At 46.9% G+C, this 21,848-nt stretch overlaps 4 protein-coding genes across 5 annotated transcripts in view; all 4 read left to right on the plus strand.

Moving 5' to 3' along the window:
- The window catches only part of LOC147634719 (FKBP-like peptidyl-prolyl cis-trans isomerase family protein), a 53,187-nt gene that overhangs the window by 11,646 nt on the left and 19,693 nt on the right, over positions 1–21,848 (plus strand). The window lies entirely within an intron of this gene.
- On the plus strand, positions 1,038–3,577 carry LOC147634720 (uncharacterized). Its single transcript, XM_086803874.1, has 4 exons — positions 1,038–1,917; positions 2,029–2,374; positions 2,480–2,641; positions 2,747–3,577. The coding sequence occupies exons 1-4, from the start codon at positions 1,079–1,081 to the stop codon at positions 3,167–3,169; spliced, it is 1,770 nt and encodes a 589-aa protein (XP_086660000.1). The 5' UTR covers positions 1,038–1,078; the 3' UTR covers positions 3,170–3,577.
- On the plus strand, positions 3,583–5,075 carry LOC147634721 (uncharacterized). The gene has a single exon (XM_086803875.1). The coding sequence runs from the start codon at positions 3,798–3,800 to the stop codon at positions 5,040–5,042; it is 1,245 nt and encodes a 414-aa protein (XP_086660001.1). The 5' UTR covers positions 3,583–3,797; the 3' UTR covers positions 5,043–5,075.
- On the plus strand, positions 5,165–6,562 carry LOC147634722 (uncharacterized). The gene is made up of 3 exons (XM_086803876.1): positions 5,165–5,484; positions 5,593–5,754; positions 5,885–6,562. Exons 1-3 carry the CDS (start codon positions 5,293–5,295, stop codon positions 6,329–6,331), a joined length of 801 nt encoding a protein of 266 aa, XP_086660002.1. The 5' UTR covers positions 5,165–5,292; the 3' UTR covers positions 6,332–6,562.

Genomic DNA, 21,848 nt, shown 5'->3' on the forward strand with positions numbered 1-21,848 from the left:
TCACTCTCACTCTCACTCTCAGCTGAGCTGCCCACTAAATATTATGCATTGCATGATTGCTGAATCCTGATTGAAATTGTATGGCATTGTGCATTGAATTTGTCAGAGCAATCATGCTGAAGCGAGAGAACCCATACTGGAAGGAGCCAAGGTTGATTCCGTACGTACGTACGGATCCGTACAGTACGGTACAGCGGTACGGTACGGTACAGTACCGTACTGTACGGATCCGTACGGTTTTTTTTTAAAAAAAATAATAAGTGGCGTGGCGTGGCGAATCGTGTGTGGCGACCATGCGCTTGCGGATAAGCGACCAGATTTTGGGCATTAAGCCAAAAAAATTTGGGTCCATGTGAATACTTGCACAATCGTGTGTACCTGCAAAACTCTGCAGAGTAGCTTCTTCGCTCTTCTTCGCTCTCTCTCACGCCCAGGCTTCATCATGCCGCGCAAGACTAACCCGAACTGGGCAATCCACACCAATGTCCTGAGGGTTGTTAACACCCCTTCTCAGCAAGGATCAGGTACTCGGCTATGGGCATGCAAGTATTGCGGGGAGCAGTACACTAGCACCATAACTCGCGTCATCAAGCACATGACAGGTATCGGGTGCACCAATCAATGTGGTCCATGTGATAAAATACCACAAGCTGTGAGGGACCAATTGATTGCGGAGAATTGTCCTGCAATGGGTGGTGCAAGCAGTGTTAGAGGTGGTTAAAGTACGCAAGATGCTCTCCATGATGCTTTTATTGGAGATGTTACAGGTTCAGGTACAGTAGATGAGGGTGAAAGTCTTTCGGCTTCAGCCCAATCCACCACAGGCAGGAAGAGGGCACGTATTGCTGATGATGAGGACCTCCTGCCACAAGATGCGAGAGGTACAGGGGAGGCATCAAAGCAATCCACTCTGCGTTCTTGTATCTCATCACAAGCTTGGGTAAAAGAGCGGCAAAGGGTGGCAGAAATGGAGATTTTGTCGCACTCTTATTGAGTGTAATATATCCTTCAATGTGTTAAGGACAGACCAATGGAAAAGAATGGTGAAAGCAATTGGACAGGTCTTCAGTATACGAAGATGCGTACATCCATGTTGGATGAGCAGAAGGCCTTGATAGACAAGGCGCTCACACCTGTGAAAGCAGGTTGGCAGGAGTTTGGATGCACTATTATTTCAGATGGGTGGGCAGACATTCGCAAGAGGCACATAATCAATATCCTTGTGTCATCTTGCTTGGGCACCTATTTCTTGCGTGCCGTGGATGCAGGGAGAGCAGGCGACAGGATCACAGGGGAGTTCATTTATGGCCACATTCGACAGGCTATCCTTGAGGTTGGGGAGGACAATGTTGTGCAGGTGGTGACCGACAACGCCTCTAACTGCAAGGCAATGGGTCAAATGGTCGAGGCAGAGTTTCCACATATAGTGTGGACTCCATGTGCTGCCCATTGTCTTGATTTACTTATGGAAGACATTGGGAAGCTTGTTTGGGTGCAGCCCATTGTTGCAGATGCTGTAAAGATCACCACCTTCTTCCGCAAGAAGCATCAGGCTCTTGCCATCTTTCGGAGCCATAGTCCTTTGGATATGGTGAGACCATCCAAGACCAGGTTTGCCTACATGTTCTTGGTCTTGGATAGGCTCTACAAGATAAGAGATTCACTATCATCAACAGTTGTGGATCCAAGGTGGCGACAGATGCATAATTCAGAGGATGAGCGTACAAAATACTTGCAGAGGCGGATCCTGGATGATGATTTTTGGCAGCAAGTTCATAGCCTTTCAGTTGCACTTAAGCCCGTGTATGTCCTTCTCCGACTTACAGACATGGAGGGCTCAACTTTGGGGCTGGTCTTTCATTTGTTTATGCAAATGAAAGACCATGTTGCTCAGTGCTCCATGATGACTGCTCAACGGTAAGCAATAGTTCTAATTTCTTCCTCTTTCTTTGATTTTTATGACTTCTCGATTCTCGATTCTCTTAGCACTATAACCTAAGACATGTATGTTCAATCTCTCATTTTCAGCCGAGGTGAGATCCTGGACATTGTAGACAAACGGTGGACATTCATGAGCCGTCCCATCCATGCGATGGCTGCCATGCTCCATCCTCTCTATAGGTCGCCAGAGCTATGGAATAATACTGCTTTGAGCATGAAGCAGTCAGAGTATGTGGGAAGGATGTTCTCAGAGGAGGAGCAACTTCAGATTGATAGAGAGTTCACCACTTACATGAGTGGTATTGGTGCTTCATTTGCGAGACCTGTGTCATTGAGGAAGGAAGCCATGAAATTCCCTTTGACATGGTGGCACTCTTATGGAAGGGTTGGTCTTCCAAACCTTTCACGAGTTGCTCTTCGTGTTCTATCTCAGGTAACTTGTAATTAATCTCTAAAGTATAATCTTCGGAAATGAAGATTGATGTTTTAGCATTGAAAGATTTACAAATTTGCTCGCATTGCACTCATTTTTGCACAGGATTGCTCAGCTGGAGCATGTGAGCGGAACTGGAGCTCATACTCCCTTATACACACTAAGATTCGGAATCGCCTTAGTACTTCTCAATTAGAGAAGTTGGTGTATTGCAGAGCTAACATGAGGCTCGTGCGAAGCTACCATGCTTTGGGGTCACCGAAGCAGGTATACATTGAAATTTGGACTCAATAAGAACTTAGAAGTAGAAATTTTTTTGTAGTTCAATGGATGTCCATTGTCCAATATGCAATTTGTGGCATGTTTAAACAGGTTGATCCAACACTACTCAAAATGGTAGATGAACCCAGCCCGGAGCTTGTGGATCGGCAGATTAGAGATGAGCAAGAGGAGATTTTGAGAGCTTTACATAGAGAGCTTGAGAGCGTGGATCGTTGTGTGACCCGCTCACGTGCACGATCTCTCAGCATTCCTCTACGCCCGGCAGCTCCAGATCCAGGCTCTGCGAGACGAGAGAGCATTCGCAGGGGAAAGCTTCCAGTTCGTCGCACCCAGCAGAGGCGTGCAAATGAGGCTGTCGAACTCATTCACACTCAGATTCCCGAGGCACATGATGAGGATGCACTGGAGCTTGTTGCTACTGAGCCAGAGTTCGATGAAGAGGGCAATGGTATCAATGATGGAGGCATGCTCTCTTCAGAAGACTCGTCATCTTCATCTGATGATGAGATTTGAGACTCTTGCGTCTAGACTCTAGAGTCTAGACAACTGTGTAGTGTTTCATTGTTTTGCTTTTTGCACTTGTGGACCAGGACATGTGCTGGCAGCTGTAGACATGATATTTGTACTCTCTTTTATTATCTATGACTTTCATGGTTCTTGCTTATATCACTATGACTGTTTAATGTTAACATGAGGTATTGTGTAATGGGCTTGGTAACTGATAATTGATTTAAACTTTAAGTAATGAGGTTCAGTCTCTTTATTTTAAGTATTTTGGTTGCTATGTCTACAAAATATTCAGGTTTCTAGGACTGTTTACAAATGGTACGTACTGTTTACGTACCTTAAAATTTGTTCCGTACAGAAGTACGTTCCGTACGTACTGATAGCGTACCGTACACTACGTACCTTACCACCTTGGAAGGAGCACACAAACGTCATTCGCATTGTGACTACTCCAGGGCAGGCAGGTAGTGGCACTCGACAATGGCAATGCAAGTACTGCAATTTCACCCTCACGAGTACAATTACTCGTGTCATCAAGCACCTCACAGGCATTGGCACCACCAACAATTGTGCAGGGTGCAAGAGAGTGCCAGAAGCATTGAGAGATCAGTTGATTGCTGAAAATTTCCCTGCAATGGGGGCAGCTGCAAGAGGAAGAGGCACACAAGAGACACAGGATGCGCTTCATGATGCTCTTCTTGGGGACTTGGCCGGTCCATCCACGCAGGTTGATGAATCTCAGCCTGCCTCTTCTGATGAGCAGGCATCGTCTGCCAGAAAGAGGCCTTCTGTCATGCAAGATGAGAATGAGGGTGATACACGTACGGACAGGCAAACCACCTTGCCTTCTCGTGTGCATGCACAATCTTGGGTCAAAGAAAGGCAAAAGGTGGCTGAGATGGAGATTGCTCGCACTCTCATAGAGTGCAATATCTCCTTCAATGTTTTGAGGACTAACCAATGGAAGAGGATGGTCAGAGCTATAGCCCAGGTTGGACACACGAAGTCATGGTCAGGGCTTGAGTACAAAAAGATGCGCACCACGATGCTTGATGAGCAAAAGGCCTTGATAGACAAGGCTTTGGTGCCAGTGAAAGCAGGTTGGCAACAATTTGGTTGCACTATCATTTCGGATGGCTGGAGTGACACACGGCGACGACACATCATCAATATTCTTGTCTCTTCATGTCTTGGTACGTATTTCTTACGCGCTGTGGATGCTGGGAAGGCAAGCGAACGCATCACTGCTGAGAGTATCTACGAGCATATTCGCCAGGCAATTGTTGAGGTTGGTTCAGAGAATGTGGTGCAGGTTGTAACAGACAATGCTGCTAATTGCAAGGCAATGGGAGACATGGTGGAGGCGGAGTTTCCTCGCATTGTGTGGACTCCATGTGCAGCCCATTGCCTTGATTTGCTTATGGAGGACATAGGCAAGCTGAGTTGGGTGCAACCCACAGTTTCTGATGCCACGAAGATCACTACATTCTTCAGAAAGAAGCAGCAGGAATTGGCTATCTTTAGGAGCCACAGCAACCTAGATATGGTGCGGCCATCCAAGACAAGATTTGCCTATATGTATTTGGTGCTACACAGGCTTTTCAAATTGAGAGATCCACTATTACTACAGACAGTTGTGGATCCAAAGTGGAGAGATATGTATCATTCACAGACAGAGCCCACCAAATACATACAGAGACGGATACTTGATGAGACCCTCTGGACGGATGTGCAAACTCTCTTAGTGGCTTTGCAGCCAGTATTTGTACTTCTGCGAGTCACATACATGGAGGGCTCCACTTTGGGCTTAGTGTACCACCTCTTCATGCAGATGAAGAGTCATATTGCAGCCTGTACGTCCCTCACACAGAATTGGTAAGTAAAATCTTGATTCTTGATGGCCGATTACAGAATCTTGATTCTTGAGTCTTGACTTACTAATTGCTCTACTTCTCTGTTTATTTTACTCTTGCAGCCGAGATGATATATTGGCTATTGTGGATTATCGATGGGGGTGTATGAGTCGCCCCATTCATGGGATGGCTGCATTCCTTCATCCTTTCTACAAGATGCCACTTCTCTTTCATGATAGGGAGCTGCTCACCTTATGAGATAGGTACATTAATAGTATGTATGATGTGGAGCAGCAATTGGAGATTGATGCGGAGCTCTGCAGCTGGGTCAACAACTTGGGACCCTCATTTGCTAGAGTTGTTGCTCTTAGACCAGAGGCCACCAAACTTCCTCTTACTTGGTGGCAAAGCTATGGAAGACAGGGTCTTCCACAGCTTACAGATATAGCTCTGCGAGTGCTATCTCAGGTATGTATGTCATGTATGTACTATGCCATTTGAACTAGTCTTGTGAAGCTTGTTGGGAATTGCCGAGCTCACATGAATGAAGCACTTTTTTTGAATTTTGGAGTGCAGGATTGTTCAGCAGGTGCTTGTGAGCGCAACTGGAGCGCTTACTCGCTCATACATACAAAGATACGTAATCGTTTGAGCACCTCTCAACTAGAGAGACTGGTCTATTGTAGGGCCAACATGAAGCTCGTACGAGCTTATCATGCTTTGGGCACCCCAAAACAGGTGAGTTTATCCTATTCATTCTCTTATGGGAATTGACCTCCCATTTACATAGCTTTTATACTAGTAACTATAGTATACAAAAAGTTGAGTCGTTGACACTCCACGTTCTCTTTGGTTTTACGTTGAATAGGTGGATCCAACATGTGTCAAGCTGGTCCCAGATCCTACCACCATTGATGAGGCAGAGCAACGGTTGAGAGATGAGCAGGACGAGATTCTTTGCCTCCTGCATAGAGAGCTGGAGAGTGTAGACAGGCGGGTGACGAGATCGAGAGCCCGGGCTTATAAAATTCAGCTACATGAGGGACCTGCAGATGCAGAGAGTTCTGGCCGGAGAGGCCCCCGGAGAGGGAAGCTGCCTATTCAGACTCCTCGAGCACGTGCGAATGAGGCCGTTCGCCTCATTCACACTACCCAGCAGGATGATGCAGAGGCAGGGACAGGGACATTTGAGGCAGCCCACCCACCTGTGCCCATGATGATAGGGCCTGAGTATGATGACGAGGGCAATGTCATCACGGAGGGTTATATGCTTGATTCTCCAGGGTCATCATCCTCATCGGATGATGAGTTTTGATTTGGATTACCTTAGTTTTGATTTGGTGTTGTATGGACATGGCACATTTTGTCATTATTCATAGACTCATTTTCAAATTTCATCATTTTTTGATGTGAATTGCGAGTTGTCACGACTCACTTGTGACAATGTGACTTGTCCTAAGTAATAAGTATTAAGTATTAAGTACGATTAACTTAAGTATGATTGACGACTTTGTGATTCTAATTTCTCACTTTTGAATTAGTAGGTTTTTGACCTTGTTGTGTCTCTATTTCGAAAGTTTTATAAAATTATATGTCAATGTGGATATGGACTGAAATTTTATGTAGGTGGCTGAAATTTCTGAGATTTTATGTATTTTTATGTATTTTTACCAATGGTACGTATTTTTACGTACCTAGCCAATCACAATCCGCATGGCATGGGACATGTGAACACTCAAGTAGCCCGACTGCTGGATGAATCCATCCTTAGTGAGTGTGAGGAAGTGATATCTGTAGAAGTGCATCTTCGTGGGGAGCTCCGGAGGTGTGATCCATGTGCAATGTGTGTAGAGGTTGAGAAGATCTGATCAAATAACCCGGTTGGTATCCTTGTGAGACAGCCGGAGAAAAGGGGAGTCCAAACTGTAGTGAAGGGGGGGGGTAGGCGGTCCATGCAGAACCCATATATGATATACTGAGAACTAAGTGGAAACTAGAGAGAGAGAGAGAGAGAGAGAGAGAGAGAGAGAGAGAGAGAGAGATTATTAACGTCTTCCAAAAGACTGAACTCGGCCTATGAGACAAATCGGAGTACCTGTATGAGGTATCCTCTATCATCCCAACAAAATGAAAAAGTACTGAACTAAAAAAAGCTGAATCTGGGTGTGCAATAAGTACAATGAGTGGTGAAGGGGATGGAGCTCTACTACTAGGAGAATGCCAAGCTATATGCATGGAGTATACAATCATGATATGCAACCTAGCTAGCTCCATCTTGTACCATACTGGGGGTATAAAATGGTATACATCAGTGAAGGGGGTGTCCACAGCTCCCTGAAGAACATGCTTGGGTGTGCTCTGAAGCGAGCCAGTCGCTCCGCACCCTCTCTGTGAAACTGAGCTCTGATCTTTGTCATCTCTCTCTGGTATAGGCGTGGTGTCCGAAAGCCAGGTGTCCTCTGTCTCCTGCGGGCTCTAAGTGTCTTTGCTCTCTGGAGAGTAATTCCCTGCCGTGTAGGGGCTAGGAGGGGGATGGATCTCTGAAAAAATGTAGTAATCTGTGTCTGTCGCCCCCCCTCTGGAGCTGTCTGAGCCTGTAATAATGTCTCTCTGTGGCGCTGTATGTCTAGAATGAATCTCCCCAGTATGCGTTGGTCTGCTGCCTCAAAGATCTGGCGTAGGGAATGTGGCTCTCTGAATAAAATGGGATATCTCTCTCTGATGGCTGTATATGCTCTGCATCTGCATACATAATGCTCCTCACTCTCCACCTCCTCTCTGCACAATCTGCATACCCTCTCCTCTGGGGGGATCCGTGCTGCTCTGCCAGTCTCAATCTCCAATCGGTGTGATGAAACTCTAAGCTGACCAATAGCCACTCGGGAGCCGTGTGGTAAAAAGCCCTCCATGTATCTAGGCCTCTCTATAAATCCATCATCAGTGATACTCATGAAGTGATCTCTGTAGTATAGCATCTTCAGTGGAAGAGGCTGTGTAGGCGATATCCATGTCTCTCGTGTATAGAGCTGCCATAGGTCCTGTCTCAATACTTTGTTCCTCTCACTATGAGAGAGACGGATATGTGGTGCATCCCTGTCATACTGGAATGGTGGTAGATGATCCATGTCTAGGCCATGCTGTGAGAACCAATGTGTGACCTGTGCATACCATGATCCTCTGTCTCCTGCCTCAGCCAGCTGTCTAGATGCCTCAAAAGCTCTGTATGACAATTTGTCCTATGGCATCTCTCTGAATCTGTCTAGCAGGCATATAGTCTGAAATATGGCCTCGACCATCATAGGAGACGCAACAAACTCTGCTCGGATAATGTCATGAGGTACTGACGGTTTGCTGCGTATCATGCGTGCCATCATGAGGGCCTGTGGTCTCTCTATCTGTGTCCACCAATAGGTAGCAAGGCTTGGCGCCCATACCGCTGCTCCATACATCAATGCCGATGTGACTAATGTGTCAAATAGCCACCCCTTCGTCCGGGGCTCCTGAAAATGCGCCTGGTGGCACTGTCTCTCTAGCATAGCCAATGCTGCATATCCCCGTGTCAATCTAGCTCTGGCTGCTGAACCCATGGTGAAGCGTGTGGCTGCTGCAGAGAAGGTAACCCCTAGGTACACGTATGATGTCACCACCTCCACCTGGCGTCCTGCGAGAGTGAATGTCAGCTGACTCCTACCCTGTCTCGATGTATGAAAGACCATAACCTTGGTTTTCCCAAGGTTCACAGTAAGACCTGAAGGGAGTTGAGAGTTAGGGTTTCATGTGGGAGACATACACAGAGAGAAGAAGGGAGAGAGAGAGAGAGAGTTGTGGGGATAAGTCAACTCATCAAGTGTGAGTGTGTGACTCCCCTATCACACATGTATATTTGCTCTAGTACACATAGTGCACTTAGTACATTAAAAGTACTAAGTGTACTATGTACTATAACTTATGGGCTTGTACACACTACAAGGGTGGGCATAATGCCTTTACCCCAACAACCTCCCACTTAAAGGCAAAGTGCCCTTAAATGAAGGAAAAGAAAAATCAGCATGTACATGATAATATACAAGGCCATATCAAGGCTGAAACTGGCCTCATCCAATGCCCATCAAGTGTCTGTAGTGAGCAAACCGCTCTGGAGGCAAACTCTTTGTCAACAGATGAGCCGGGTTGTCATCCGTATGAGTCTTGACAAGCTGAATCTGCTTGTTCTCTATCACCTCTCTGATGAAGTGATACTTCACATCCACATGCTTTGTCTTTGCATGAAAGTTGCCAACTGGATGGCACTCTGACTGTCACAATGCAACAATGGAATATCCCCTGTATAACCCAAATCAACCACTAACCGAGATAGCCATAATGCCTCCTTGCAAGCCTCTGTGGCTGCAATATACTCGGCCTCTGTAGTAGATAAGGCAGTGCACTTCTGCATCCTGGATATCCATGACACAGCACCTCCTGTGAATGTAAACACATAACCGGTAGTAGACTTCCGGTTATTTGGATGACCGGCATAATCCGAATCCGTGTAACCATGCACTAATGCATCCTGTTTGCCAAAGCATATGCACATATCCTGTGTGCCCTTCAGGTATCTCATGACACCTTTCACTGCTTCCCAATGCTTCTTGCCAAGGTTGGCCATGTATCTAGAAACCACTCCCACTGCAAATGCAATGTCCGGCCTGGTAGCAACCATGGCATACATGAGACTGCCACAAGCTGAAGCATACGGAATCTTGGCCATATCAGCCCTGCCACTATCTGACTGTGGGCTGTCCATAGCACTGAGTTTCACATATGGAGGCAAAGGAGTACTAGTCTTCTTTCCCCCGTCCATATTGAACCTCTGCAAAACTTTGCCAATGTATTCCTTCTGAGACAAATACAACACATGCTGATTTGTGTCCCGAAGTATCCGCATACCCAAAATGTGATTTGCATCACCCAAATCCTTCATATCAAAGGTCTGATGCAGCCTCTTCTTCAAGGCATCCATCTCTTTACGAGATTTCCCGGCAATCAACATATCATCAACATACAAGATGAGGATCAATAGATTGCCATCCAAAGCTTTCTTGGTGTATAAGCAGTGATCTATGTCACTCCTCCTGAAATCTTGGGATTTCATGAATGTATCAAATTTATGATACTATTCCCTTGGTGCCTGTTTGAGCCCATAAAGACTCTTTTTCAGCTTGCATACAAGCTTCTCCTTTCCATTCACTGCATAACCCTCTTGCTGATGCATATATATCTCCTCATGGAGATCACCGTGAAGAAAAGCAGTCTTCACATCCATCTGAATCAAATCCAGATCATCATGAGCAACCAAAGCTAATACAGCTCTAAGTGTGGTCATTTTGACCACTGGAGAGAAGATCTTATCAAAGTCCACACCATATTCCTGCTTGAAGCCCTTAGCCGCTAACCTGGCTTTGTATCTTGGCTTTGCATCAGGTGCAACTTTGAGCCTGTAAACCCACTTGCATGGCAAAACCTTCTTGCCTGTAGGCAAATGCACCAACTTCCATGTTCCATTTTTGTGCAGAGAATCCATCTCTGACTTCATAGCACGCTCCCAAAGAGCCTTGTCTGCCCTCTGTAAAGCCTCCTTATAACATGAGGGGACACTATTGTGGACATAAACTACTGTGGACACTACTGTGGACATAAACTACTATAGACACTACTGTGGACAGCTCCCCACAGTCAGTAAGCATCAAGTAGTCAACCCTTGGAACAAACCTGTCAGGGGGTCTGGAGGGTCTTGTGGACCTCCGTACCCAATGACCATCATTTGCAGGTTGCTGTCCAGCCTGCATATCACCTATTGGTGGCTCCTGTTCCATGCCATAAGGTTGAAAGATCATGCCCGGTATCTCCTCTAACTGTGGGATATCCATAGGGATATCTTCTGCCATCTCTGGCTGGCCATTTGGACCATTTTCAGCACCATTTAAGGGCTGGTTTTGATGCTGTAATGGCTGATTTACAGCCCTTGGTTGTTGTCCATGATGTCTCAAAGATGACTCTGCCAGGCTCTTGTTGCCTTGCAGGCTCCTTATACATGCATGTTTCATCAAATATGACATCATTGCTGCATATAATCTTTCTATTCACTGGATCCCAAAGTCTATATCCCATTTCACCTCTGTCACCATATCCTAGGAATATGCATTTGTGAGACTTAGGATCAAGTTTGGTGCGCATTTCCCTGCGTATGTGCATGTACGCAACGCAACCAAACACTCTCAAGTGCTTGTATGACGGAGGCTTCCCTATCCATACTTCCTCAGGCACTTACCCACCAAGCCTCGTGTTAGGTGACGTGTTTATAAGATGAACGGCTGTCATAACAGCTTCAGCCCAAAAACCATGAGGTAATGCAGCATGTGACAACATAGAACGGACCTTCTCCTGAATGGTCCTGTTCATTCTCTCTGCTGTCCCGTTTTGTGGAGGATCATAAGGAGTAGAGAGCTCCCTCTTGATGCCTTTAGCATCACAAAAGTCCTGAAACTGTTTGGACATATACTCTCCACCATTGTCGGAACGCAAAGCCTTCAGTGTTTTGCCAGTTTGATTCTCAACAAGAGCAACAAACTTCTCAAACAGTGAGAATGTATCACTCTTCAAACGAAGAGGATAAACCCACACCTTGCGTGTGGCATCATCAATAAAAGACAAAATATTTTGCCCCTCCCAAAGAAAGCTGAGGCATCTCACATACATTTGTATGCACAAGCTCTAACTGAGCATCTTTCTGTCCAAGAGCTTTCTTATGGGGGCACTGGAGTTGCCTGCCATATATACAATGCTCACAAAACTGAAAACTTGAAAACTTTAGAGAAGGCAAGTAACCCAAACGACACAATTGCTCCATTCCTTTGACACTCATGTGTCCCAACCGGCTATGCCACATAGAGATTTCCGGTAGCTCGGTCGCATTTACATTAGCATGGTGACAAACACCTGCATGCATGAAGTAAAGAGTGTCCACCTTAGAGCCTCTGGCAACAACCAGCGAGCCCTTACTAATTTTCCACTTTCCATGACCAAATGTGGTAACATAATCAGCATCATCAAGCTGTCCAGTAGAAAGCAGGTTCTTCTTGATCTCAGGCACATGCCTGCTGACATCATGGAGCATAAGCTGTGAGCCATCTGAAAACACAAGCCTCACATCACCTCTGCCAAGAATTTTGCATGCATGGTTGTCACCCAAATAAACTACTCCTTCATTGCCAGCAGTATACCTGACAAACAAGTCTCTGTAACCTGTGACATGAAAGGAGGCACCTGAATCAATGATCCATGAGTGCATACCATGACCATCTCCTGCAAGAAGTGAATGGGCATCAAGTGAAGACATGAATAGGACTTCATCCTCACTGTCACCTGCATGTGACACATTGACTTCTTCAATCTTGACTCCACTTTTGCCCTTTGGCTTCATCTTTGTCTTTGTCTTTTCCTTTGCCCTTTTCCTTTTGATCATTCTTCCATTTGTAGCATTGCTTTTTGATATGTCCCTTCTTGCCACAATAATGGCATTCCAAGTCCTTTTTGGAGCGGGACTTGCTCCTTCCCCGTTCTTGGCTTTTACCCCTTTGCTGGGATCTCCCACGTGCATTCATTGCATTGGACTTTCCAATAGAGTTGTTCTTCCTGTTCATCTCCTCTTGAAGGAGAGCACCCTCCACATCTGCATATGACAGCATAGCATTTGAATTGCTAGTGGCTGTCCTGAATGTGTCCCAACTCTTTGGCAAAGTGCATAAGAGAAAGGTGGCTTTGAACTCATCGTCCATTGCCAACTTTTGATTGATGACCTGGCTGACAATACTATTAAACTCATTTAGATGGGCTGTCATAGACGTCCCTTCCTTCATTTGAAGACCTATGAGTTTCCTCAACCAATACACTTTGCTTGAGGCACTTTGCTGGGCATACAAGTCCTGCAATCTTTGCCACATTCCCCAAGCTGTCTTCTTTTCACGTATGCTGAAAAGTAAAGACTGACACAGACAACATGATAGTGGATCTTGCCAGCTCATCCTTATCTTCCCATTCTTCAGCAGTAAGAGAAGCAGGCATTACACCCCTTTCTTTGATAGGCTTGTGCTGCTTCTTCTGGAGCAACACATTATAGCACTGGGTTTGCCAAATGTCATAATTATGTGAGCCTTCAAGCTTCTTGATGTGAAGCAATGAAGAGCTCTCACCTGTGGTTGCCATAGCAATATGCAACCTGTCACAGTCAATGCCTGACTCCCTGCAAGATGTGCAAACACTGCACCAAAGCACACAAAGTGCTCACAGTTGTTCTCCCAAAGTTTATCTCCCACTGTGGAAGCACGAATGCAACTCTACTCCCACTGAATGTGATAAAATCACCAAAATCTGGTTGCTGCAGATTTATGACAGCACCTTAAATGTGCTCTGTTCCCCTTCCAAAGTACTGTACAACAGTACTAAGTGCTCACCAATGATGTACCAAATCTGTACCGGCAAGTACAGCAGCTGAAAATGAGCCTTTTCCTCACTCAAATCAATGTACAGCCATGTCAAAACTTGTACAAAGTTGTACCAAATCTGTACCAGCAAGTACAGCAGCAATAAATGCTCTCCTGGCTGTCCAAATGAGTGAAAATCAGACCTTGACAGTCCCTACCACTGCATACAACAGTCCCGAACAGAAATTGAGCAAAAGCCCCTTGACTGCAAGTGGATTTCTGAGGGTTCAAGGCATAAAAGTCTTCCCTGCTGCTTTGCCAAGCTCAACAAGCATAAAATCTTGAAAAGCCCCTTGATTCAAGATCAATTTCTGATCATACATGGTACATTAAGGCACATGAAGGCATCCAGAGTCTTCACGATGCTTCCCCTTGGCCACATATACACCCAATACATAAAAGCCCCTTGATTTACAGGCACATTGAGTGCTTGACAGGCATCAACACATTGCCCAAAGCATCAAATGCCAGTGCCTGCATGCAAATCAATCCAATTGGCACAAAAGCCCTTTGATTTGCACTCCAATTTCTTGCAATTTTGCCCCAAATGTGAGATTACTCACATCATACAGCATGTATGAATGCCCAATGGCACAATAACATCAAAAGCCCCAAATTTTGACATCCAATTTCCTGCAAATTGACCCGGAATGTGACCAATGTCACCCAATTTCTTGCAAATTGACTCGGAATGTGACCAATGTCACCCAATTGTTGCCAATTGTGCTCAAATCTGAGCAATTTGGCACTTGTACCTGCTCAATTGATGAAAATGGACATGCAAATCCCAAAATTGAAGCAAATACCTCTGAAAATTTCTGATTTTTGAGGCAGAGAAGGGGGGTGTCTTCGTATTTGCTGACTCGTGAAGGAGGAGGTGCTGTCAATGGGCGGCGATGTTGGTGGAACTGTTAGGCTGTACTGTAGCGGCACACAGTACAGGCAGCAGCTGCCAGGCAGTTTTGGCGGCGGAGGACAGCTGCAGCAGCACTGAACAGTAGTGAAGTGGCAGATTCCAGGTGGCGCAGATTCCAGGTGGCTGCAACGTGTAGTAAGAGGCGGCGCTAGAAAAGCGTTGGCTTTGTCGAGACCCCTGAAAGCATCAGCAGCGATGCGGTCCGACTCCTCTATGGCCTGCTCAGCGATGTCCGCCAAGAGCTTGTAGCACTCGTCGATGTAGTCGGAAACCCTCACCTTGCCAGTCTCCAGGCGTATAATGTCCACCAGCTTCTGCTGCACATCGGGGCCCCTCGGGGACTCATTGCCTCCATGAGAGAACGCGCAACAGTAACGCCATCGCTTGTTTAAGTGCAGACAGCCATGCTGGCGCACTTGTCCAATATCTTCGATATAGTCAAGCAGTTGGTCCCCGAAGGATATCTTGTCCGGACTCCTGTTGGAAGCAGCGATGGGGGAGAGGAGGCCTCTCCGCTGGGACGCCCACGGGTGGATGCAGCCCCACCTTCTCCTTCGTTTGGTGTCGAAATGGTGAGAAAACCAAGGGATAAACGCAGGACTACAAGTAGCAGCAGAAGTCGTAGCAGTGGACGAAGTGGGCTCTGATACCAGTTGAAGGGAGCTGAGAGTTAGGGTTTCATGTGGGAGACATACATAGAGAGAAGAAGGGAGAGAGAGAGAGAAAGAAAGAAAGTTATATTAACGTCCACGGGAGGCCGAATCCGACCTATGGGACAGATCAGGTACATCCATTTACATTCCACTCTGGGTATCAATGCCAAAGAGGCATAAAAGTGAAAAAAAAATAACTCAAAATGAACTCTTAAGACTCTTAAGAGTTTAAATTACAATGGGTTCTATTGCATCTAGTTCGAAATTGAGGTTCAAAATAAAAATAGCTATATTTCATTCATGGATGGATTTGCTCTTGAGGGGGGGTGGGGTACGGAATTCTTTAATGATTGCTTGTCCTCCTCTGTATATTGCCCATTTGCCATTCTTTCAACTCATCAAGTGTGAGTGTGTGACTCCCCTATCACACATGTATATTTGCTCTAGTACACATAGTGCACTTAGTACATTAAAAGTACTAAGTGTACTATGTACTATAACTTATGGGCTTGTACACACTACAAGGGTGGGCATAATGCCTTTACCCCAACAAGACCCCTCTGTGTGCAAAAATCATCGAGTGCATGTAGATGCTGCTGTAGACCATCTGGAGACTCAGACACTAATACAATATCATCAGCATAGAGCATAATATGTACTGAGGTACGTGCTAAATCAACTCCATCCCCGCCTCCCCGTGTAATGAAGTCAGCCACCTCATCAATGTGGGCATCCTTGCTTCACACCAATGGTGCTAGCAATAGTCTTGGACATACCTCTTGGACATCTGACTCGCCCAAAAACCTGCTCATATAATGCATAGATGCCCCATGTCATATCTGCTGGTATGCCAAGAGACTGCAGGCGCTGAAAGAGCCTCTCTCGTGGTACTGTGTCAAATGCCTTGCAGAAATCCACAAAGCAGCAATAGAGCTTTCTCTTCCTCACTCTGGCCTGATCAATCATACATCTCAAAGTGAATACATGGTCAGTGGTAGAGAAAGCTCTCCTGAAGCTTGCCTGCCCTGATGAGCGTAAACTTGCTCGCTCAGCATATAAGCTAAGCTCTTGCTCTAGCACTGCACCATAGAGTTTGGCTAGCACGTGGCCAACCATAACTGTCCTGTAGTTGCTCAGATCGAGCATATCCCCTGTTTTGTGAATCGGCACAATGGTGTGCATCGTCCACTCCGCAGGCAAACCCTCTGCTAGTGCCCTGTTAAACAGGTGTGCAAGAAAAGGAGCTAAAGAATCTACTGCATATATGAGATGCTCACCCTGCAGGCCCATATGGTCGGCAGCCCGTCCATGCTGTAGGCGGCGGATAGCTTCCTGTACCATCGAGTGGGTAAAGAAGCTAGCTGTGGTAGGTCGAGGCTCCTGTGGCTGAGGTATAGGTGGCTGCTGTGGGGCGTGGTATAGGCCCTCTGCATATATGTGCCATGTCTGTGGGTCTGCAATAGGTGTCGGTGTTCGGGGCTCTCTGAAGTGCCGCCATGAGACACGGCTATCTCGACTCATGAAGAAATGAAAGATCTCTAGCTCCTGTATCTCTGCGAAGACCCGCCTTTTGCGGCGAGTAAGTCTCCTCATCTCTCTCCTCGACTCCTGCTCTGTGATGGCTCCCAAGGCTCTCTGTATGCGGAGCCGTGAGTATAGGGCTCTGCACTCGTCATCATACCATCTGTTCTGGGGCATAGTCCCAGGTCTTGCAGGCTCTCCTGAGTGTACACGATGTGGGAAGCTCTGTAATGCAGTCGTGTGTAGGAGTGATGCCAGCTGGGCTGTAATGGTATCCATAGGTGCCAGGGGATCCATGAGTAGGAGCCCATCCTCTACTCTGCCAGTGTATATGTCTGCCATGTCATGTGTGAAGTAGATGGTAGTGTGTGGCGTCGGTATGTGGGGGGCTGGTGATACTGGTGATCCGGCTAGTGAAAATGCCAAGTATGTATGATCTGCCCCAATAGGACGAGGTGGAATGGAGAATGAGGTGACAAGCTGTGATGCCTCCAAAGACCCCATAATGTAGTCTACCACCGTGCCTCCGGTCCGTGTATGACCCCCATTTGGGAAGCATGTCAGCCCTCCTGATCCCGGGCACTGTAGCATCCTGTTATAAATAACGAGATGATGCCTGGCTCCCAACTCTAGTAAGTGGTCCCCATAATGTCCTCTGTCTGGTCCAGTGTCCTCTGATGCCCGACTAGCCCCTATCTCCTCTGGATCCACAGGGTGGAGGATCTCCATGTCATCATAATCATACACCTCACACTGTCTGCTCTGTGTGTGGGCATTGAAGTCCCTCGTAAGAAATACTTCCCCTAGTGTAGAATAATGCATAATCTCCTTTGACAGACAAGTGTATGGCGAGGCTCCTGTCTCCTCCTCCTGTGGCATGTCCTTTGTAATGACATAGGAGGATCCTGATGGAGAAAAGTAACATAGAGCTATGTATATAACCCTGTCCTGTGAGAGCTGTAAGCTGATCCACATGTATCTGGCCTCTGGATCCTGTGCTACCACTCTCAGTCTCCCCTGTAGCTCCCGTTTGAATAGAACTGCTACTCCCCCCGACCCTCTCGAGGTACCCTGGCATGTGGTCCTCCTGTATGCTGACTCCCACTGGAATCCATCTACTCGAGGTAGCCCTCTCTCTGGGCTCTGATGTGTCTCTGTCAGAAGTATGATGTCTCTCCCCACCATAACATGCTCCAGTCGTCCAGGCTGCACCCATAGTGAACGATTACAGTTCCATACTGCCATGTGTATCTTTGTCAGTGGCCTGGTCTGAGAGAGAGAGAGCGAGAGAGCGAGAGAGCGAGAGAGAGAGCGAGAGAGAGAGAGAGAGAGAGAGAGAGAGAGAGAGAGAGAGAGAGAGAGAGAGAGAGAGTCATATTAAGCGTCTTCAAAGACCCAGTGGGTCCATGAGACCAAAAGTGATACAATAGTGTCCGTGCAATCTCATCATGGTACACAAGAGAACAAAAAACTAGAGCAATGAGCTGGGAATGTCAAATCTGAGTCATATGATACAAAGTGGGACCATCATCATCATACAACCAATGGAGCTAACCCCCCGGTAGGGGGAGGGGGCCATCAAGGATATCGAGCTTGGGGTGAGCTTGTAGTAGGCCTTGCAGGTCCTCCGGGCAAGGGACGGTGGCTTTGTGCCTCTGCAAGATCTCCTTTAGTTGGGGTTAATGTTTGTGTTGCGGGGGGGGGGAGAGAGAGAGAGAGAGAGAGAGAGAGAGAGAGAGAGAGAGATGAGGCCTATGAGATCAAAAAGGTTACAACAATTGGTGGATCTGATACAATGTCTGTGTAAGAAAAGCTAAAAACAACTAAACAAGTAACTGAAACTGAAACAACTATGAGGAAGAGTACGGTACTAGGAGCTCCTAATGGATAACATCTAGGAGGAAGACTCCAGCAACAAAGGTAAGCATCATATACATCACTATCCAAAGACGTCTCTCATCGGTCGATGGCGGATATCCTCAATGTCCTCCATGGTGAGTACTGACTGGACGTCTCCCATGCCGTGCTAGTATGGTCCTGATCCTCTGCTGTTGTCTCCGCCGATGTTGAGATGGGCCTCTCATCTTGGGGCGCCTGGACCGCCCCAGTTCTATAGCCCGATCAATCTCAGTGTACCTCTGGTGCGGCTATACTCTGGGGCTATCTGCAATGCCCGCTGGCCTGACTGCTCAATCTCTGGTCGAAAGAAGTCTGTAATCTGCCTCTGTAGGTGTCTCTCCCTCTCTGATCCCCTCCCTCTCAAGAGACCCTCTCTATGTCTACGAAGCTCCAGCAAGTATAATCCGAGGCATCTTTGATCCTGGTATCTCATGACTCTAGAAAGTGGTCCGAAACCCTCTCTAAACAGGCAGTGAAAACGGCCTCGTATCTCATAATATACTGGACAGTGACATATGTAATGTAACTCTGTCTCTGGCTTTATCTGGCACAGCTGACAAATCCGACCCTCTCTATGTCTACGAAGCTCCATCAAGTATAATCCGAGGCATCTCTGATCCTGGTATCTCATGACTCTAGAAAGTGGTCCGAAACCCTCTCTAAACAGGCAGTGAAAACGGCCTCGTATCTCATAATATACTGGATAGTGACATATGTAATGTAACTCTGTCTCTGGCTCCATCTGGCACAGCTGACAAATCGTGGCCTCAGCTGGTACTCCTCTGAATCTGCCAGTCTCAATCTCGAGCTGGTGTGAGGATGTGCGCATCTGACCAATAGCACACCGTACCCCATGAGAAAGATGAGTATCCATGTAGCTTGGTCTAATCACAAACCCATCCTGCGTGAGCTGGAGAAGATGATCTCTATAGAAAGCCATCTTCGTACCAAGCTCGTGTGTTGGCTGTATGTCCTCCTAGTGTCCAGCTGAATCAAGTCCTAGTGTCCAGCTGAATCAAGTCCTGCCTGATGAGTCTTGTAATCTCTGCCCGTGTGAGAGAGAGGGAGGGTGCATCCAAGGAGTACTGAAATGGAGGTAGCCTGTCCATACTAAAGCCATGCAGCTGGAACCAAGCTGTCATCTGTGCATACCAACATGATCCATCTCCCTGTGATGTACGTGCATCAGGGCAGGCAGGGTTCAGGGGAGGTTTCTCCACTCTTGATCATATCTTGACACTTAGAGCTATTATTGAGGAGGGCAAATTATATGGTAGGAGGATTTATTGTTGCTTTGTGGATTTCCGCAAAGCTTTTGACATAGTACCGAGAGCCAGACTGATGCGCAGACTACAGGAGATGGGAGTGCCCACAGAGCTGATTTGGGGAATCATGGCTTTATACAGGACAGTTGTGGGGCAGGTACGTACTACTCAGGGTATATCTGAGATGGTTCACTCCACTATTGGGGTGAAACAGGGCTGCCCCCTTTCTCCCACCTTATTTGGGATGTCTGTGGATGAGGTTTCGGACTATGTAGAGCAGGAGGGTGACAGAGGAGCACAGCTAGCAAGGACATGGATTCCGTTGTTATTGTATGCTGATGATATTGTGCTGATCTCAGATTCTCCAGAAGGGATGCAGCGTCATTTGGATGCATTGCACACGTTTGCACAGGACAATGGATTGTCTGTTAACCTTGGTAAAACCAAGGTGATGGTGTTTAACACCACAGCACGGTGGGTTAGGAGGTCAGTACCCACCTTTACATATGGTCAGGGGACAGTGGAGTATACAGATGCATATACTTACCTTGGTGTGGTTTTTAGTGGCCCACTATTTTCCTTGAGGAGAGCAGCGGAGACCAGATTGACCAGAGCTTATGCAGCATTGCGGAGACTAGAGAGGATGTGTTCGCAGGTTCAATTTCAGGAACCTCGAACAAAGCTCTCGCTCTTTGACACTTTGGTCACTTCAGCCATGCAGTATGGAGTGGAGATATGGGGACCCTTAGTGGATCACCACAGCCGAGCTAGTAGCACTGATGGATGGAGACGTATGGAGAGGCCCTTGGTTTCTATGATTTCCCGGATGATTAGGGCCAAGGCCTCCGTACCACATGATATTATCCGTGCAGAGATGGCTGCCCCCCCATTGGTAGTAGAGGCACTCACTCGATCAGTCTCCTTTATACATAGCACTTGGGCTCTCCCTAGAGACAGATATGCTCGCTTAGCCCTGGAGTCTTCACGACAGTTGGTGCCCTCTCTCTCTGCCCATCTACTCAACTCCTGCTCAAGAATAGATGCATATAATCTAGCCAATGTGTGACCAATCATGATGGTACGATAATTCCCAAGAAGCATGGGATCCCTTGACTTGAAGATAGGCACAATCGTGGACATATTCCAAGTCTCAGGAAAACCCTCACACATGGCTCGGTTAAACATCATAGCAATAAGCTCTGCAAGCATATCTCTGGCATGAATAAAGTGCTCTGCTACCAAACCATCATGATCATATGCTCTCCCCGTCCTCATCTTGTCAATAGCTTTCCTTACCATCTCAGCAGCCAGTAAAGAAAGCACATGTCTTTGGGCATGGCTCCGATGGGTCTGGCAGGGGCGGCTATCCTGGTTGGTGCTGTGTACAGGGATGCTGCATACTCACCCCAAACTCTGTGGAGGTAATGGCTGGTGATGGTGAATGCTCATGGAATAGTCTCCATGCCTCGCCTGAGTCCTGACTCATAAATAACTGATACAAATCCCTCTCTAATTGAGCAAGATAAGCCCTCTTCTTCCGTCGCACTTGGTGCCGGAAGGTAATCCGTGACTGTCTGTGAGTGGTAACACCCATGAGCACCTCTCTCTGTAATCTGATCTTCATCTCTCTACACTCCTCATCATACCAATTGTTCAGGGGCACGTTCCCAGATCGTCTCCGTGTAGGCTGACTATGGGGATATGCCTCTGATGCTGCAGCATGAAGCGTCTCTATCAATATCTGAGTGAGCTCATCTAATGGCCGTCCCGGCTCCTCGGCACATAAGCGTCGGTATATCTCATCCGTGTACACGGTGTCAGTCTCCCTCGTAAAGGTATAACGAGTGTGTGTGGAGACATGTCCCAATGGAGCGGTGCTGAACTGAAATGTGAGAGTGAAGGACAAGATAGCATGATCCAGTGCTATTCCAACCGGCCTAGTGCCTACCATAAAATCCTGAAAAGAGGGAATGAGACTGGGCTGAGCCATAATATAGTCCACTGTTCTAGCACCATGCTGATGTGGAAAGCTAGTGAAACCGCCCGATGTCGGGAA

The sequence above is a fragment of the Cibotium barometz genome, chromosome 10 (assembly GCF_041138505.1).
Source record: "Cibotium barometz isolate CiBa-2024 chromosome 10, ASM4113850v1, whole genome shotgun sequence".
Lineage (NCBI taxonomy): Eukaryota > Viridiplantae > Streptophyta > Polypodiopsida > Cyatheales > Cibotiaceae > Cibotium > Cibotium barometz.

Coding starts and splice junctions, on each gene's coding strand:
- LOC147634722 (XM_086803876.1), top strand. CDS start 5,293: ATGTATGATGTGGAGCAGCAATTGGAGATTGATGCGGAGCTCTGCAGC. Junction 5,485..5,592: donor CTCTGCGAGTGCTATCTCAG/GTATGTATGTCA, acceptor TTTGGAGTGCAG/GATTGTTCAGCAGGTGCTTG. Junction 5,755..5,884: donor CTTTGGGCACCCCAAAACAG/GTGAGTTTATCC, acceptor TACGTTGAATAG/GTGGATCCAACATGTGTCAA.
- LOC147634720 (XM_086803874.1), top strand. CDS start 1,079: ATGCGTACATCCATGTTGGATGAGCAGAAGGCCTTGATAGACAAGGCG. Junction 2,375..2,479: donor CTCTTCGTGTTCTATCTCAG/GTAACTTGTAAT, acceptor ATTTTTGCACAG/GATTGCTCAGCTGGAGCATG. Junction 2,642..2,746: donor CTTTGGGGTCACCGAAGCAG/GTATACATTGAA, acceptor ATGTTTAAACAG/GTTGATCCAACACTACTCAA.
- LOC147634721 (XM_086803875.1), top strand. CDS start 3,798: ATGGGGGCAGCTGCAAGAGGAAGAGGCACACAAGAGACACAGGATGCG.